Source organism: Chlorocebus sabaeus, chromosome 10 (genome assembly GCF_047675955.1).
Source record: "Chlorocebus sabaeus isolate Y175 chromosome 10, mChlSab1.0.hap1, whole genome shotgun sequence".
Lineage (NCBI taxonomy): Eukaryota > Metazoa > Chordata > Mammalia > Primates > Cercopithecidae > Chlorocebus > Chlorocebus sabaeus.
In genome coordinates, this window is record NC_132913.1 from 123,551,299 (window position 1) to 123,571,166 (window position 19,868).

Genomic DNA, 19,868 nt, shown 5'->3' on the forward strand with positions numbered 1-19,868 from the left:
GAAATGGGTTCTGATGTTCCTGTGAACACTTACATATATTTGTTCCCCTAAGTAGAGTTTGCATGCATAGGTAAATTTTGTTTACATAATTAATCGGGCAGAGCCAAACTGTGCTTTAGCAATTTAATTTGCAAGTTTTGTCTTTGCATGAGATACTGAGAGTATTCCAGTGCAAGATACCAGATAGCAGCTACTGCATTGAGATGAGGCAAAAAATAGAGGTGTTCCCGTGGAACTTCTTCAGATTTCCATTGTTTTTATCACTTTGTGTTCAGTCATCTGCCTGCTTGTGTGTGCCCGTCCTCCCCACGTAGAGACATTTAGAGGGCACAGGCTTCTGTGTGCTGGAATCCCTTCCACCCAGCCCAGTGCCTAGCATGTGGGGGAGGGCAGCTGAGGACCACAGTGACCGAGACCTGCACCCGTACAGTGTAGTGCAAGTTCAGCTCTTGGCCTTTGTTCCAGTGACTGTAGCTCATGACTGGCTAGAGCCACACATTTAAACAGGAAAGCTTTACAGGGGACCAGTTGTGCAGAAATTTAACCGGGAAGCTAATGGTTGTAATTTTTTTCACTAGAAGATCCAATAAACCCTGACCAGAGGGAGCTTTGATACGTGTATTTGAATTTCACAGATTAAACAAAGTGTGAGCCTGTTGAGTTGATCTCCTAATGAAAAATTGTCACATCCCACCCATGAATTACCAAGTGTTCCTTATGACCTAACTGTGAGTTACGTAGTTTTTTCTTACCTTACCTATCTGTTCACTAGGAGAGTTTTGCATAAAATACATGAATTGGGGCACTATCCTATGAGAATCTGTAAGGAAAATGTTGTAATTCATAGTACCAGGACATAAAAGCCCATGGATCAAGAAGCTGGACCAAGACCCACAGAGGCAGTGGCTCAGCCAGTAATTGCCCGGTATCATTGTAAGTCAGCCATGGTGAAACCTATGTGAAACTTACAGTTACAATGATTTTTTTTTTTTTTAATGAAAACTCCAAGTCCCTGAGTGTTTAAGGTCATTACTAAAGGCATGACCTGCAGACACCCTGACCCCCACCTTCCTCCCCCACCCCCCTTTCCACAGCAGGTGGAGTGTTTGCGTCTGCATCAATACACAAGTGGTGGGGGGTTCTTCAAATTCAAGAGCCCAGTAGATTGGGATAAAATTCCTGAGCTACCAGACCCTCCCATCCTGACCTCTCGTCACCAGCTCTCCAGAAATCAGGAACCAGGGTGACTGAGAGCACAAAGGACACCCACAAACCGTGTGGGCCAGCCGAGGACTTCCTCTGAAGACTTTTCTCTCCCCTCCTACTCCAGCCCAGATCAGTCCCTTTCACAGATGGGGTGGGCCTCAGTGCCGACACCCCAAGGGGGACTAACCAGCCAGGGCCTCAGGCCCAGCCTCCACTCAGCACCCACCACCCACTCAGCTGCAGCACTTTGCTGCAGCCCCCAGAATATGCCCGGGGCTCAGTGGCTGTCAGCACCTAGGGGAGTCACAGACCTTTGAGGTACTGGTGGAGGCCATGGGCCCTCTCTGGCTGGGCGCTGTCCCCACACCCCTGGGAGTGGGGCTTGGCAGCATCAGTGGGCTGTTCAGGTGGAAGGGATCTCTCTCAGCCGCAAAGGGGCTGCATGTCCACCCAGCCAGAAAGGAGTGAGGAAAGGGCGAGTGGGGTGGCACGTCCTTATGTCCCAGCAGGGCCTGCGAGAGCCAGCCTAGGTAAGGGCAGTAAGCCGTGCTTGGAAGCCGGGCTACAGGGACCAAGAGTCTGGAAGGTCAGAGGTCTGTGCAGTAGACATGAGCCAGCCCAAAGGCCACGGGCTGGGGACGGAGATAAGTAAAGTGGTTGGCAGACAGGTAGATGGAAGTCAGTACCAATCATAGTTGCTCACCAGGGGATTCTAATGCAGCTAGTTCACAGGCCAGGGCCTGGAAACATTGAGTCAAATGAGGTGTTGCGTCTAAAATCCCAGCTGAAGATTTCTTAATGAGGGTCTGATGCAGTGGCTCACACTTGTCACTCAGCACTTTGGGAGGCCAAGGAGTGAGGATCACTTGAGGTCAGGAGTTTGAGACCAGCCTAGGGTCTCAGGAGGCAAAGGCAGGAGGCTCGCTTGAACCTGGGAGGTGGAAGATGTAGTGAGCTGTGATCGCACTACAGCACTCCAGCTTGGACCACAAAGTGGGACCCCATCTCAAAAAAAATTATTCATGCTTGTCTGCAGTTAGTTACGCTCTTTGCCAGTGGTGCCTCCTCCTTTGGCAGCGACTTGGGGGCTGGGAGTGGGGACAGGAATCATGAACAGAGGCCGACGTGAATCTGTGGAGTGTCTCCCGTGGACCAGGCCCCACGTCCGCGTGGGTCTGTACACTTCATGGAACTAGCAGAAAAGCACTAGACAGTTGGTGCCCTTTGCCTTCATCTTATGGGTTAGAAAAAATGAACCTCGGAAGAGTCAAGGAACTTGCCCAAAGACTCAGATGTGGCAGGTGGGGTCGCAGGGGTAGCCCCAAGTTCCTTTCTTCCCATTCCAGACACAGCCCCAGAGTGGCTACCAAGTCTGGGGCCTGTCTCAGCTGAGATCCTCCTAAGGCGCGCGGGATCCCACGCACTCTGCCCAACTGAAACACGGGAATTGATGCCTCTCCCACGGTAACAGGTCCTCTGCCATAAAAGAACAGAAACCTTCCCACGTTCCTCTTTCCATGGAATGTCTGTGGATCTATGCGAGTGCTTGGGTAGAAATTAACCCTGCATCCGGAGGTTAGCGGCCCTAACTTAATTTTCATCCCACAGATAAGGATGGTCAGCCGTGAGTTACATAGTTATTCTCGTAAGTTGCTTTGTGTGTGCGCCACACAGACACGCTGACATCACTCGTCGATTTCATCAGGCCTTCTTCCCTGAGCCTTAGTTGAAACCTGGCTAAGCCATGCTGGCCTTAGGAACCATATCTGGAGGGTTGGGAGGTGCATGGATTCAGATCTCCGCTGCCGTGGTTGTCCAGTGCTGTGTGCACCACCAGCCCATGCAGGGGCAGCTGAACCCAGAGGCACTTCTATGACAGAGGGCCGGCAGGGGGACTGCTGTCTCATGAAAGCTAAACTCTTCATCCCACACTCTGTGTTTCAGAACAAGAAGAAAACTTTGAGTTTATCATTGTGTCCCTCACTGGCCAAACGTGGCACTTTGAAGCCACGACATATGAGGAGCGGGACGCCTGGGTCCAAGCCATCGAGAGCCAGATCCTGGCCAGCCTGCAGTCGTGCGAGAGCAGCAAGAACAAGGTGAGGCCCCAGGCTGCCCAAAACCAAGGCTGCGGCTGCTCAGGGGGAATGCGGGCCCCAAGTAATGCCCCAGGGAGGGGAAAATAGAGGACTGGTGTGAATGACAGGACCTAGCTATTCTTTGCGAGCAGAAAGCTCAATAACTAAAACGATCAGAAACACCTATGTCTATACCGTCATATGTGAGTATTCCAGCCTGACCATGCTTCCCTGGCAGAAGAGCCAAGGTTAAATCTTCACTCTCTCAGCCAATCCCAGAGGGAATCTTTTGGACTCTTGTGGCTTCTGGGTCCACATTTATTTTTGTTCTGGACAGAATACGCTCAGAAAAAAAGAGACGGACTTAAAAGATGCACTCTTCTCATAAATGCCGAGAATTCAAATTGACATCAAGTTGGAAAACCGTCTCTTGTTAGGGACATAAATGAAAAGTACAGGGTCTGTATGAGCGTGCAGGGAGCTTGGGAAGATAAAGTTTCTGTTATCTAAACTGATAAAGCCTGGTATGTGTTTTATTCAATAATTAGAGGTGGTGTTGCAGCTCTTTTCTATACTAAAAAAATAATTAGAGGCAATTTTTTTTCTGTAGTTATTTAGCTAAAAAAGAAAAAAGATTTTAACCTGTATTTTTTTTCTCTCTTTTTTTTCTCTGGAGAGAGTCTCTCTGTCTGTCACCTAGGCTGGAGTACAGTGGCACAATCCCAGCTCACTGCAATCTCCAAGCTCAAGCATTCCTCCCACTTCAGCCTCCTGAGTAGCTGGGACTACAGGCATGTGCCACCGTGCCTGGCTTGCTTGCTTATTTATTTATATATTTATTGATTTAATATATATTCTTTGTGGAGGTGGGGTTTCATCATGTTGCCCAGGCTGGTCTCAAACTCTAGGGCTCAAGTGATCCACCTGCCTCAGATGCCCAGAGTGCTGGGATTACAGGCATGAGCCACTGCACCTGGCTTAACCTGTAGTCTCTAGACTACTGCCCAGTGATATTCCTTCTACAAAAGTCCTTTTTCCCATCAAGGATTGCTTCCATGTCATTATTTTAATGTTTGGTTCTCTTCAGCCTCTTTGTTGGGATGCTTTAGATTTTTGGAGAGCATTTTGATATTTCAAACTATGTACAACTAGAAACTAAGAGACAGGACGTTACCCACCGACCTGCAGTTTCATTTGTAACCATTTAAAGAAATTTCTGCCAATGATTTATGTGCAGCTTTGTCACTGAAAAGAGAGTCTGTCTTTCAGAAAGATAAAGTGTCTTATTTTATTACCCTCTTTAACCAGGGTAAACCAGACCACAGTCATTATTATTATAATGTAATTTGCTTCCCTTTTTAAAAGATGTTTTATACCCAAGGTGGGGAGAGCCACTGCCTTTCATTCCATACACCCTGGCTTTACTGGGTCACATCCACATGCATCTGCAATGTGCCTCCTGAAACGAGCACAGGGTGCTTTGGGGCCACCTCGATGGGGAGCAACAGCACGCCGCGTCCTCCAAGCGTGGGCAGCTCATTGTGCGAAGGAAGACGGGGAGGCAGGATGTGTTACCAAACAGAGAGGCACAGATTCCCGCCTTCATGGGAGAATCACAGTCTCTCACAGCAGACTCTGAGCCCATGCCATCTCGACCTAATTCAGGAAGATCTGGGATGGTGGCAGCCTTTCCCATTCCACACCTTGCCAGGCTCCTCCCTGCTCATGTCTCAGCCAATGCACATGTAAGCCTTTAGAATGCTGCCCTTTGGCCCCCACTAGGCGCCTGTGCTCCGGGGAATTGCTCCCTTGGGAGGAGGATGCGTTGAGCAACCAAAGGTGGCCGACTCACAGCTGGTCATCTTGGGCATTGGTTGAACAGGTGTGAGGGCATAAAACATGGAAATACTGTCCACAAGGAGTGGCAGGAGGGCAAAAACACAGGCCAAGTTGAGCACCAGCTTTATAGTGTTTTACCTGCCAGTGGATAATTGAGAGCTGATACAAGTATAGGCATAGCTAGACAGACAGACAGACAGAGAAACCAACCAACCACAGAAGTGATACATGTACACAGAGAGACAGAAGCACATCCGTGTGTGTGTGTGTGTGTGTGTGTGTGTGTGTGTGAGATCATACATGTGCATTCCAGAAGCCAATGTAAACTGTTTAAACATATTTTGAATACTTGGGTATCTAACCAAAGGGAATTAAAATTCAATAACACATGATGCTAATTAGACAGTAGTAATTAATACATTACAATTTATTATTATGTAGCAAGTAATATATTGTTTCACATCAATTTGACATGAGATGTTTCAATTTATGAAGAATTCTTTTTTTTTTTTTTTTTTTTTTTTTGTATTTTTTAGTAGAGACGGGGTTTCACCGTGTTAGCCAGGATGGTCTTGATCTTCTGACCTCGTGATCCACCCGTCTCGGCCTCCCAAAGTGCTGGGATTACAGGCTTGAGCCACCGCGCCCGGCCGAAGAATTCTTACACAAAAATCAAGCTTATTGTAACTAACTGTCCTCTGAAATTGATCCATTTTTGCTTTAACTGTAATATTAAATGCATATTTAATAAATAAGCCTTAAAAACTGTACATAGCTAGCCAGACACGATGGTTCACGCCTGTACTCCTGGTGCTTTGGGAGGCTAAGGTGGGGGGATCACTTGAGGCCAGCAGTTTGAGACCAGCCTGGGCAACGTAGGGAGAACCCCCGTCTCTACAAATTTTAAAGTAGCCAGATGCATGGCTCACACCTGTAGTTCCAGCTACTCAGGAGGCTGAGGTGGGGGGACCACCTGAGCCCAGGAGATGGAGGCTGCTATGAGCTGTGATTGCAGTACTCCAGCCTGGGCAACAGAGCAAGATCTTCTCTCTAGGCGGGGAAAAAGGTACATCTCCAGTACATATCCTTTTACTTAGAACTTCTACTTCCGGGAATGTATTCTTAGTAAATAATCATGAATGTGTACCAAGACTTTGCCATCGTATGTTCTTACAGCATCGTTTATGATAGAGAAAAATTGGAAGTGACTTAAATGTCCACCAAAGAGAACTTAATAAATAGGTCTTCACTAGGTGGACTGCTATGCAGCCATTTAAAATGATGATGTCAGAGACGATGGGATGGCACTGAGCAATGAACAGATTCCGTTAGGCTGGAAAGGGCAGGTTTCTACGCAGCAATATGTATTATGCTGGCTTTTTAAAGTACATACGTGTATGTAGATGTGTTTAAACAACAGGCTGAAAGAACAGATATCAAAATGTTAATAATGCTTAACTATGGATGGCCATATCTTTGTTTATAAATCTTTATGTTCTTTTTCCCCTCTCTGTATTTTCTAAACTTGCTGCAATGAGCACGTATGTTTTTAAATCCTTTTTAAAGAAGACCATAGAGCTAGGTGCAGTGGCTCACACCTGTAATCTCAACAGTATAGGAGGCTGAGGCAGGAGGATCACTTGAGCCCAGGAGTTCAAGGCTGCAGTGAGCTATGATCGCGCCACTGCACCCCAGCTTCATCCACAGAGCGAGACGCTGGCTTAAATAATAGTTAGTAATAAATAAATAAATAAATAAATAAATAAATAAATAAATAAAGCAAGCCATCAAGTGTAAGGTTAAGAATCAGCACCCTCAGCTATGCTCATGTTTCTCCCTGCCCCCACCTTGGTGAGTGGCTTCATCACTGTGACAACTGAGGGTCTTCAGATGACAGGTGCATCTCCCAGGGTGATGTGTGGTACGGATGGGGTTTTCTGACAAGGAACCATGAGATATGTCTTACAGTGCTGATGAAGCCCTAACCCTGGGCTTATAAACGGATTATTTCTTTCTCATTCTTCATACCAAGTAGACATGTGGCTACTGCCCAGAAAGTTACCCATTTACCTTCTCCAGGTGACCATGGTCCATGTTTATTCACAGATGATCCAGAACTGTCCTCTTTGCCATTTCTGGCAGAGTCCCTCTCAGCTGATGAGTGTTAAAATGTGACATTTCCTCCCTCCCCCAGCTCCATGCATGATGATTTCTCCTTCAGTTACGCTCTTTCCCCAAGACATCAAAACAGGGGTGATTTTTTGGAAATTACCCTCATCCTACATTTGCTCCCAATCTGTTTGATCTTTCCCCGACGTTATCAGTGATGTGCGTTTCTCCTTGTATTTGTGTCTTCCTCGTGCCCAGTCCCGGCTGACGAGCCAGAGCGAGGCCATGGCCCTGCAGTCGATCCGGAACATGCGCGGGAACTCCCACTGTGTGGACTGCGATACCCAGAGTAAGTGTATGCGGTGGCAGCAGGGGCTGGTGCTCTGCAGCTGGAGACCACATGGTCCCACTAGGCCTGGGTTGCAGGAGACTCACATCTGTCCTGTTTGGCAGATAAGAGTTAACTGCTTTTAGGAAACTGAGATATTTTGTTTGGATTTTACCTTAACAGAGCACCTTCCACACAGGCCTCGCCCCTGTCTGCGGGGTGCGTTTCTCTGAGTCTTTCCTTGCCTTTGGCATCCGATGAGCAACAGTCACACCTGGGGTGCGAAGGATTCGGCCCCACAGCCTGTGCCAAGGCTAGGAAGGCCGGGAGTTCAAGACCAGCCTGGGCAACACAGGGAGACCCCATCTCTACAAAAAATTAAAAATTAGCCAGGCATGGTGGCTGGCTTACTTTCTGATTAATCGGTGATCACTTACTGATGTTTTTTTCATAAAAATAGAATATAATTGGTTCATTCCTGCCTAGAGATTTCTGGGTATTGTTTTTTTAATTTCACAATCATATGTTCTGGGTTTCACCATCAAATGATGTCTTTGGTTTTGTTTGTTTTTTTTTTTTTTGGTCTTAAATCCGTTACCCACTAATGCCTCTGATTGAACGGATAGAAGTTGTAAGTACTGCTTTGTGCCATAGAGTAACCCAGTTTTATTTCATGCTTTCTGTTGTCTAATCCATACTATTATTTTCCCTTTGAAAAAGTCATTTTGCTGTTCATAATGTTGACAGTACGGACTTATTTTCATTGTTGCAGTCCCAGCCCAGAGACAGTATTGGAGACATTCTGTAAACTTCTTCCATTCAGATTTTTTTTGTTAAGTAGTGTTTTGAAGAGAAGGAAGTCCAGTTCGAACAAGATAAGAGGTGCTGGTAGCAGGCTGGGTGCTGCCCAGGAGTCAAACGTGCATAGCGTGGTGGGTCCTGCCATCCTGAAGCCTGAAACGCACTGGACAAGGCACCGACCTGCTGACCATGGAGCTGAGCGCTGGGGAGAGTCATCAGGGGCACACAGTGGCCTTGCCACCCACGCAGGAGCTGTCTGTCAGCAGGGCTCTGGAGATGGGCAGGGTGTGTACAGGGAAGGGGCCGAAGGAATCACTGTGAGCAAAGTGAGTGGCTTGAGGAGAGCTTCTCCGGGTGGTTGTAGGATCAGAGGTGCTGTTTGGGCTGGGAAACCGGTAGAAGCCAGTTGGAGTGTGAGTGCTAAGTGAAACTTTCCAGCTTTGTTCTTCATCTGTAAGAAGAGGGACATCACTGGAGTTTGAGAGCAGGAAGGAGATGGACCCTGAGCTCCACTTGGGGAGACGGATCTCGCCAGACCATTTTGAACAGACTGGAATAGAGGCAAAGCAGGGAGGAGGCCAGCCGGGGTCAGCTCGGCCGGGAAGGGAGACAGGAGCCCAGGACTGCTCCAGACAAAAGGGAAGGGAAGCACCCCTCCAAGAGTGCACTCAGCAGCGTAGCAGGCAGGAGAGAGATCAAAAGTCCGTCCGCGGCCTCTGTGGAGGAGTCTGTCCTGCGGCTGAGGGAAGGGGTTCTTCTCCAAGTATCTTGGGGTTCTTCTTTAAAGCACCTCCTTGTGTTTGAATTTTTAAGTTTTACTTTCAAACGTGTGGTGAAATGAAGTTCGAAGAGAGAAGCAGTTATTTGAAGTATGTTTCTATCAAAAAGTTTTAAAAGTAAGAGCTTTTTTAAAAGCACAAACCTGAGAAATATGAGAACATCCATTAAGGAAAATGCCTGCAGTTGTTTCCACCGTGCATCTGAAGGTTGCTTTAAAAGAAAGCCATCCATGGCTTGCGGGGACCGTGATACCTGGCAAATCGGAGGTCGCAGGTCCTGTCTGAGATGAGCTTGTGCATGTGAGTGCGGATGGGGGTGGGAAAGGGAGGCCAGTGCAGGGGAAGTGTGGGCCAGTTTGTTCTGAGCAAGACCACCTGAGCAGATAGACAGGGACAAAGGGAAGGGCAGAGTTTGACAATTCAGGAGAAAGAGGCGATAGCAAGCACGCATTTGCTAAATGTGTGGTCTATGTCAGCCCCATGCCAACCCTCGCATGCGTTGTCTTTTCATTCTGCAACCCTAACAGTTGCTGCTCCTGTGGGCCCCACTTAAAGGGGAGGAATTGAGGAGCCTGAAGGGTCAAGTCATTTGTCTGAGGTCACAGAAATAGCAAGTCCCGTAGCAGGATTCAGACGAAGCTGTTGGCCAGCCTGCTGTATTTCTCAAGAACAAGGGCCTTGAGAAGAATGGAAAGGCTCAGAAGATGTAGCACGTTGGCAAGGATGTGTTGAGTAAAAATACCCAATTTTGGTGAAAGTACCAGGATAGGTACACTGCCCACACTGATGATGAACTGTAAACCTCTCCATGGGGCCTTTTGAGAATGTATATAAAAGCTTTTGAAGAGTGGATGCCCTTGACTCCAGGTGTACACTCCAGGAACTAAACCGATGGGATTGAGCAAGGCAGGCGCAGAGATCTGTCTTTCCAGGTGTTCATCACAGTGCTTTGTATGGCGAAAAAATCAGAAGCATCCCAAATGTCTTAACAATTGAAAAGCAGTTCATGGTGATGTCTTCTCTTTTCTACCTTTGAAAATCATGGGAAAAGACTTAATTGAGCCTGGGCATGGTAGCTCACACCTGTAATCCCAGCACTTTGGGAGGCCGAGGTGGGTGGATCATCTGAGGTCAGGAGTTCGAGACCAGGCTGGCCAACATGGTGAAACCCCATCTCTACTAAAAATACAAAAATTAACCAGGCATGGTGGCACATGCCTGTAATCCCGGCTACTTGGGAGGCCGAGGCAGGAGAATCACTTGAACTGGAGAGGCAGAGTTTGCAGTGAGCCAAGATCGCGTCATTGCACTCCAGCCTGGGCGACAGAGTGAGACTTCGTCTCAAGGGAAAAAAGGGGAGGGTGGGGGGCTTAACTGAGATAAAGAAACTTCATGTGTTGTACAATGAAAAAGGGGTATGACAATGAGTCTGGATGAACCTAACGAATATTTACAGGTATTTAGCGGGGAAAGATCTGTAAGGCTAAACTCTGAAAGGTTAGCACCAGTTGTGTCTGAGTGGTAGGATCTTTTGAGGCTTGGGGATTTTCATGCAGCGTGGAATTTGGAACTGTGGTAACAGCTCCCTGGCCCCCTAATGCTCTAGACCGCCAGGGGCCCCCTCTGTCTGCGCACTGGGCACATCCCAGAGCACTGTTTCCAGAGTGGACGCTGAGCTTCTGGGGCTTTGGGGGTGCCTGTCTATAAAGGGTTTCCGAGAGCCAGTGAATTTGGGAAACTCTTAACAGCATCCACCTCCCAGGAAGTTGCAGCCTTCGGACACCTGTACTTCTGAGGAGTCCTGCTCTGAAGATACCTGTTTAGCACGGCCCATCCCAGCGTGTCCCAGGCCCATCGGACAGTGGGGCCTTTGTTTAGGGCACCTGTTGCCTGCCTTCTGCCAGGAACATGCCAAGGGAAGTCCACAGCTGAGGGCCCTTGAGAATCCTAGGGCTTGGGACCATCAGTGGCTCTCACCAGCAGGTCTGACCTTCGTGGGCAGGCCCTGAGAGGCAGCCCACCGCTTCCGCTGCTTTCTGTCTGCCCTTCCATGTCGTCCGTGAAGCCCTGGTCAGAGCTGACCGTGTGCTGGTCCCTCCCGCCCTGCTGCGTGGACCTCACACGTGGTCCTCACACGTGCCCCTCTCTCCTGGGCCTTTCTGATGTCTAGAATCCTGCCTTATTTCCCTTTGTGGACTCCAGGCCTACATACAAGAGGGAACTGGCACCCACCGCTACCACCAGATAGCTCACCACAGCCTACGGTAGGAGCACATCCAGGCTCTCATCTTCAGCTTGGCCCACAAATAGAACCTCGGGTCCCGCAACGTTGGGTCTCTGTCCCATTGTTGCCTCTTAGTCCTTCCCTGACCACCAGGTTTGAAATCACACACACACATCCCTACTCCCTGCTGTCCTGCCCTGGGGGCTTCCTAGCTCTGGTGTATTGTACAATTTTCTTAGCTCTTTTCTGGTTTGGGTGGGGGCAGGAGTGGGTTGAGATGAGGTCTTGCCCTGTAGCCCAGGATGGAGTGCAGCAGTGCAGCAGCTGGGCTGCCTCTCAGGGCCTGTCCTTGGTTGCAGCAGTATAATCATGGCTCACTGCAGCCTTCAACTCTTAGGCTCCAGCAATCCTCCCACCTCAGACTCCTGAGTAGCTGTGACTACATGTGCATGCCACCATGCCGAGCTGATTTTTTTAAATTTTTGTGGAGAGGTAGTCTCACTATGCTGCCCAGGCTGTTCTTAAACTCCTGGCCTTCAGCGATCCTCCCCCATTGGCCTCCCAAAGTGCTGGGATTATAGGCGGGAGTCACTGTACTGGGCCTGGTTTTTTTTTACTTTTTCCTGGTTGGTCTGTCCCCATAGAATCTACGTCCTACATTTCTGTGGGCAGGGATTTTTCTCCGTTTTCTTCACCGCTGTATCCCCAGAAGCCAGCGTGTTAATATTGGTTGAATATGTGAAGGAACAGATGTAATTACAGCCAACACCTAACACTGTACTTCCCACGGGGCAGCCACTGCTCTAAGTGCCTCGCAGCTTTTAATCCTTCTGACAGCCCCTTGAGGGTGGGAATTATTAGCCTCATTTCTCAGGAGGGGAGCTGAGGCCTGGAGAGCGAGAGGCTTGCAGAGGACAAAGGTGGAAAGGCAGTGCTGGCAGGTGGCACGCACACAGGTGTGGGGGCCTGGAGAGCAGGCACGGCAGGCCTGGGGCTGTGGAACCAGCAGGGCCTGAAGCCACGTCGGGGGCAGGAGACAGTTCAGAGGTCTGAGGCCGTGCCAGGAGGCTGGGATCAGCCACAGGCCGAGGTTCTCCACCCAGGCCGAGACACAGCGAAGTGTCCCAGTTGGCCTTAAGATGTCTTTCAAGGAAGTTGCAGTGGTGATGCTTTGATACCAACCCTTGCCGATGAGTCATTCTCTGCCGGAGCAGAGGCGAGGTTCTCCCCTCAGTCAGCCCCAGCCTTCCCTGTCTCTCAGCGGAGGGTGGTGAGCACGGGGCCCTGGAACACTTTACTGCCCGCCCCCTGCAGCATTTTGGGTTGCACAGAATTCAGAGTCCAGGCACAGGAACGTGTCCCACGTGTTCATGTCGTCCTTCAGATCTGGACCTGACAGCCTGGGAACTGCTTGGGAGAGGTAGGAGGCAGGTGCACGAAGGTCTGAACGAGAGGCCAGCGTGAGTGGCTTCTGTGTCTGCAACCCACAGCAGCATGGAGGGCAGTGGGGCGGGAATAGGAACCAAATCAGAGGTTCTGGCAAGAGTTTAGGCAAGTGGCTGTAGGGATCCAGATGTGAGTAGGGACAGTGTGTGAGACCCTTCCCCACAGCACTTGTTGATGGGCCACATGTGGGGACATAAGGGAGCAGGAGAGGTGCTGGGTTTTGAGCGGTGGTGTGACATGATCAGCAGTACTGTGTTCATTGGGGCCCTGGCTGTTGTGTGAAGAGGTCTGCAGGGAAGTGACGGGCAAGGCCGCAGACAGGAGCCCCTTGCACCCCAGTTGCAATACTGGTGAGGATGCCCATCGGAGCAGTAGGTTCAAGAAGAAAGGGTTGGACTTACGACAGGTTGAGAACCTTGTGATTGGCTGTGGGAATGATGGAAGAATCAAGGTGGACGCCTGGGGTCCCAGCTTGAATGGCTGAGACAGGAAGGACCTGGCAGAAGAATGCATTTGCAGAGTGGATATTGTCGAGGAGATTCTCCCAACTGAAATGTACGTGGTCGTTGCGTATATGATAATTCGGGAGCCAGGAAGAGGTGTTAGTGCTTGGGTGGTGATTAAAGTGTGGGTTGGGTTGGCCTAAAAGAGACTACAGAGTTGGAAGAGATGACCCCACAGGAGCCCTGAGGTCAGGGAGGAAGAGCTGGGAAAGAGATCCCAACAGAGCAACCAGGAAAGTGGGAAAAAAATCCAGAGAGGTTGTTGACCAAAAAGGTATCAGAAGTTAGCCCTGGCCCAGCACAGTGACTTATGCCTGTAATCCCAACACTTTGGGAGGCCCAGGCAGGAGGATTGCTTGAGCCCAGGGGTTCAAGACCAGCCTAGGCAACATAGCAAGACCCCATCTCTGCAAAAAAAATGTAAAAAGTTAGCCAGGCATGGTGGTATGCACCTGTGGTACCAGCCACTCGAGAAGCTGAGGCAGGAGGATCACTGGAGCCCAGGAGTTTAAGGCTGCAGTGAGCAGTGATTGTGCCACCTTGAGAGACCCTATCTCAAAAAAAAGTAGTAGTCAGTGTTGTGAGGTGGGGTTGGGCAGTGACCAGCCCACAAGAGGCCAAGTGAAATGTTGGCCACAGGAGTCTTTTGGGTTTAGCCCTGGAAGGGGCTGGTGACTTTGGCTGTGCTGCATCCGTGATCTGGAGGTGGAGACCTGGTTGTCAGTGATCCAGAGGTGCAGAAGCAGAGGGGGCCAGTGGAGAGGTGGGCTGTGCAGACACAAAGGGAGAGCCACAGGCGAGGAGGGGTCCATGCCAGCTGTGTGCCATGCCTCCACCCTCCACATTCCCAGACCAGGGCATCCCCCATGTGGCCATCCTTTCTGTCCCCGCTGCCCTCTTCCTTCCCATGCCACTTGCGCATTGGTTCTGACTGTACTTTTTAGCATTGAGTCTCTGCATTTCTCTGTTCTCTTCTGCTTGGGTTTTCTCCATTTGATGCATAGGTTTCCCCTTCCCAGTGAGAACCTCTCTGAGGTCACAGATCTCTCTTCTTGCATTTCTTTTTTTTTCTTTTCTTTTCTTTTTTTTTTTTTTTTTTTTTTTTGAGAAGGAGTCTCGCTTTGTCGCCCAGGCTGGCGTGCAGTGGCAGGATCTCAGCTCACTGCAACCTCCGTCTCCCGAGTTCAAGCTATTCTCCTGCCACAGCCTCCCGAGGAGCTGGGATTACAGGTGCCCTCCACCATGCCCAGCTAACTTTTTTGTAATTTTAGTAGAGACAGGGTTTCACCATGTTGGTCATGCTGGTCTCGAACTCCTGACCTCATCTCGCCCATCTCGGTCTCCCAAAGTGCTGGGATTACAGGCATGAGCCACCGCGCCCGGCGTCTTCTCACATTTCTTGTGGTATCTATCACTGCCTTCTTGCACGTGCAGTAGATGTTAAATAAAGGACTGGTTTTCTGATTTCTGATCAACTGGCGTAAAGCTATTGCTGGTCACTTGACATTTATAAAACAAAAGATGTCTCCCCAGTGAGTCAAATGTGACCTGAGCTACTTGGTCTTTTGTTGACTGTTCAAGTGTGCCCGGAGTAAACATTGCCTATTCCCAGGTGAGTAAGCCGTGTCTACTTACAGTGGTGAAAGCCATTGACTCTCAAGGTCAACCCCATCTTGGCACATCAGCTGTAGATTCTAGCATGAAGTCAACCCGGGCCTGAGTTCTTGGTCTTCTGATGATGCCAGCCAGTTTCACGCAGTGAATGCTCCCGTTCTGGGGTCCCAGTGCTGCTGTCTGAACCCATTTCTTGTCCTGCACAATCCTTGCACTAGTCTTTGGTCTAGTTTCACAGCCCAAAGCCTGTCACCATTCATTCTGCAAGTCAGCGTTGGTTGCGCTGCGTGATAACCCCACCAAAGGGCCTTGCCGGCCAACTTGCCCACAGTGCAGTTGCTTCAGTAGCTATAGTTAAATAACATCACTGAAAACGATATTTTTTTCACTGTAGTGTACCTCTCTCTCATCTTTGAAATTTGCAAGCATGCCCGTTGTGTACCTCCTAGAAACTTTGATGTGCCAGTGGCTGCAGAGGTAGCAATGAGGGAATGACCAGAGTCACGGTGTCACCCAGGTGCCCCTCAGCACTTCTCCTCGGCAGCAGCTGTCCCCAGTTGATGCCGAGTCACATGTGTTTTTTTCCTGTACAGGTCAGCCCTCTCAAGGTGAAAGCTGCTATGATGTATGGGAAAGTGCATCTTTTCTATCCAAACCAACGCTGTCAATTATTTATTGTGTGGGAAATTCCAAGGCTTTGGCTTCAGCCAAATGTGTTCTGAAGCTGCTACCAACTGCCAGTCGTTTGGGACACCTCAAACAGGACTGAGCGCTGGCTAGGGGGCATCTCTTCTAGCCATGGATGTGGTTCTAGAAAGAGCCTGTCAACGCGAAGTTTGACTGATTCGTGGCCTTGTATTTCTAAGGACAGGTGGAATGAGAGATGATGGTCTGATTGCATTTTGCATTCTGTTCCTCTTCCCATAGATCCTAACTGGGCCAGTTTGAACTTGGGAGCCCTCATGTGCATCGAGTGCTCAGGGATCCACCGGAATCTTGGCACCCACCTTTCCCGAGTCCGATCTCTGGACCTGGATGACTGGCCAATCGAGCTCATCAAGGTGATGTCATCCATCGGGAACGAGCTAGCCAACAGCGTCTGGGAAGAGAGCAGCCAGGGGCGGACGAAACCCTCAGTAGACTCCACAAGGTAGGAACTTTGGAAGATGCCTGGCTCCCGACACGTTTACCAACAGTTAGGCAACTGGAAGTGATCGTAATGACAGCCACAATTGGGATGGCCCTGATAACCTGTAGGAGTTCAGGAGTTCTGATTCATCAGGCATAGGAATGTCTGTGTTTAAAATTGGTCTTAAGCAGACGTGGATAATTCACACTCCTTAATTTTTTATGTTTGTTTTTAGGCCTTGGGGATTTCTCTCCCCCTCTCAGAAATGTATTAAGCTTCTAACCTTATGAATATATTACTTTAATTAATACATTTCTAATAGGCATAAGCTGTGCCGTTGACACTAATTATGAATTTTTGATCCTTTAATTTTGTTATTCTTATAGCTTTGATAAGTATCTGCTCTGTCACTCCCCCCCCCCCCCCGCCACCATCACACAAAAGTTATTTTTATGGTAACAAAATATATTTTATTTTCTAAAATATATCTCTAACACATTTAGTCAACCAAGTTCAGCATAATGTATGGTGTAACTCCTCATTAATGTTAATTGTTAAACAGTGTAAAAAACGCATTTATTTTGAGGCCGTTTAGTTTCCCATTTTTCATTTACAACTATTACAAACCGGTTTTGAGTACACATACATATTTAATGTTCCTAAGAGGTGATAAAATGGCATGTCTTCCGAGAAGGCGTATGGTGTGGAGGCAGAATAGAGCGTTTCATCTCCGTGCTTGTCTAAAGCAAGTGGCTTCCAGGGTTGCCCAGGTGCTGTGTTTTTCCCCCACAATAGGAAGTAGGGGTTTGAGGTTTGCTGTCAGTGTTTGCCTCTCAGGTGTCTGAAGAGATGAAGGGAGAGGAGAGGTCTCCCATCGCTGGTACTTTTTAGGTTCCTCTGATTTGTTTTGCTGCTGATCAGATACAGTGAAAGTTCAAGTGGTAATCTGTGGTTCAGCCACAGAAACCGGTTTCTACTGCAGAGCAGTAAGAACGTGAGAAGGGCTGGTGGACTTCAATTCATTAACACTGAAAAATGAATTTGTGGTGCCACCTTTGGCTCACTGGAGAGAATGAAGCTGGTGTGTTACTCATCTTGCTCTCCGTATGAGGGATTCTGTGGTAGTGGGGAGGACAGGAAAGGTGCAAAGAACATATTTGTTTAAAATTGCATGGTTTTGATACATGAGCACTTTATGAGTTATGCTCTATAGTGTAAACAGGGGTAAGTTTCTTACAAACTGAAGAAATTGTAGACTTTAAAAATTATTTTTCTCGATTTAACAGTACCATAGAAATCGGCTGGGTCATCAACTGTGGACTTGCTTAAAACATGAATTCATGTTTTAATACCTATTTTTTCAAAGATAATAACATTGGAGGAAACCTGGGTCTGAAAATGAAAAATGATTGGAAATTAGATTGAGCTGAATGTATGAATGCAGAAAACATTGAAATAAGTTGGAAAAAATGATGCATCTTACTCTTTATATGTAAAAGAAGCACATTCACTATTTTTAATACCCTGAATTATTAGAAAAGTTTGTTTATCCATCCATTACAATTTAGAAACAATTTAGAATTATTAGAAGCAAATATATGGGTTCATGTTTTACCTGATAAATATTTTATAATTTCATCTTCATTCATAAATGAAGATTGTGTGTGCACAGGTATTTCATAGTTCTAATTTGCATCCTTGAATTAAGTTCTTGAGTGTAGAGCCCAGTCTTTTTTCCAGTGTTACATACATCACATCATTGTATTGTAGAGACCTATTGCCGAGACTTGCTTTCTCACAAGTGCAGTGGTTGCAGGCCAGTCCCATCTTTTCTTCAATCACCATAGCTTTCCTAAAGAGCAGTGCCGAGTTGTAACTCCTCTCCGAGACTGTGGTGTTGGTGATGTGGTTCCCTGCTGTTGCTGAAGGTAACTGTGGAATTTCCAAATTCCCTTCGCACCTAAGAAGATAAACACATACAAGAATTGAATGTTTCTTTGTGCCTGTGGTAATTTTCCTGGGGAGTTTTGTTTTCAGTGAAAATCAGCAAATAATCATTGAGCACTTTCTGGTAGAAAAGAAACAGTAAGTGATGATTGCAGTTCCCTGGTGATTGGTGAAGGCTCTCAGGGCCGCCTGAGGGTGCCAGGGCTCGGAAGAGTGCTGGCAGTAGGTGCGTTCTGGGAAGTGTCACTGGAGAGATGGCATCTGAGGTGGAATAGGGAGTGATTCCCGGGGCCGCGGCCAGGGGACCAGGTGGGAAGGCTGGTTGGAGAATGGGAGTGGCCTCGGCGGGTGCAGGCTTGGCCCGTGGGGAGGTGTGCATGTCGGCGAGTCCAGCACCGTGGATGGCAGCCTCCCATGAATGAGGAGGAGCAGGGATAGGGGAGGCCCAAAGAGCAGAAGCAGGAAGGGCCTCTGAGCCAGGCACTTTAAAAGCAACCCTGGGGGCAGGGGAGAGGGGAGGGGTTTGTCTCTTCATGGGTTCTGTCTGTCCCACCTGTTCCCAAGAGGACTAAAGGCAGCCAGCAAGGTCTCTGTCCCTCCCAGCTGGAAGCCCGGGGTCCTGGTGGAACATGCGGGAAGCCTTAACTACACTGTCCAAAGCAAAACACACCCAGCCCAATAACAGAGTAGAAATTCAGACTCCCACCACCGTCACCACCTCCTCAATAGAAAATGGGAAAGTGAAAGCTGGGGCTGGAATCTCCGTAGGCAGTTCTGTCCCTGACGTGAGAAGATTCTGCCTTTCGAAGCCACCCCCGCTCTCCCTTCCCCGCTGCCCCCACCCCTCCTGGTCTCTGCAGAACCTATGATTGTTAGGAGAAACAGCTGGAAGGTTCTTTTAATGTGGCCCTGAGGTAATACCAAAAAGAAATATTTTAATAAATTTTTATCTGTACCGAAGGAAAAGCCAAGTGCAATATATTCGGTGTAATTCTTTGAAAAAGGGCCCAGCTGTTTTCCCGAGGAGCTCTGGTCCATTCCATCTTGTGCAGAAGATTCATTCTGACAGTGGAATATAATTAGAAATGCGTCATTCCGCCTGCCCCCACCCCCAAACACACGCGCGCACACACACACACACAATTTAAGACCATGGGGAAGTAGAACACAGCAGATCTTCCCCCAAAGAGACTGCTGCACACTGGAGTCACCTATTTGTGCGGCCAGTTAGGACAGCAGGCGCCCTGGACAGCCGGCCTCTGCCGTGTCCCTGCACCCCTGATTAGGGCAGCTTCGGACGGCTTATAATTGGTTCTAGTGAATCTCTGCTGCCCTGAGAACTGCCGTTCAAACTTGAGCAGCATCATGATCAATCGAAGCTGACGGCTGAAGCAGTATTGACTTGACTTCCCATTCCTAAACAGGGGAATCATTAGTCAAGAAAAGCATCTTTTAATTACTCCCAGGAAGAAAAAAAAAATCTTTTTGGATGGATCCTGCAACAACTGCCATTTTTTCCCAGTGCACTCGATATTAAATTTATTGTCACAGGAGGAGAGAGGACGCCCTTCATCCCCCTCTGTAATGGGGGTTTAATTTGGAGAAAGAAGCGCGTTAGAGAACAGATCAATGCTACAACAATTAACTACATCTGGGGTAGAATCAGACTTCCCCTCTCTAATTGCTATTGATACCATTTAAGCACACACTTAAAATATTGATTTTAAGTGGGGATGTTGAAGTGGGGGTGAGGTAGTAACAGTGGACAGAACTAACTAGGTTTTAGGGGTTTAAGAAGGGAGCAGTCAGCTGTGTGTAGGACAGGACTTATAATACCTGGCTTGTGTATTTGTGTGGTACCATAG

The 19,868-nt window shown here is 48.4% G+C and overlaps 1 protein-coding gene across 9 annotated transcripts in view; it reads left to right on the forward strand.

Annotated features, from left to right (window-relative positions):
* The window catches only part of AGAP1 (ArfGAP with GTPase domain, ankyrin repeat and PH domain 1), a 642,723-nt gene that overhangs the window by 542,228 nt on the left and 80,627 nt on the right, over positions 1 to 19,868 (forward strand). For all 9 annotated transcript variants that reach the window (XM_007966740.3, XM_007966741.3, XM_007966743.3 and 6 more), the window contains 3 exons: positions 3,151 to 3,305; positions 7,491 to 7,581; positions 15,855 to 16,077. In XM_007966740.3, the coding sequence (XP_007964931.1) occupies positions 3,151 to 3,305; positions 7,491 to 7,581; positions 15,855 to 16,077 (469 nt within the window). The remainder of the gene's footprint in view (positions 1 to 3,150; positions 3,306 to 7,490; positions 7,582 to 15,854; positions 16,078 to 19,868) is intronic.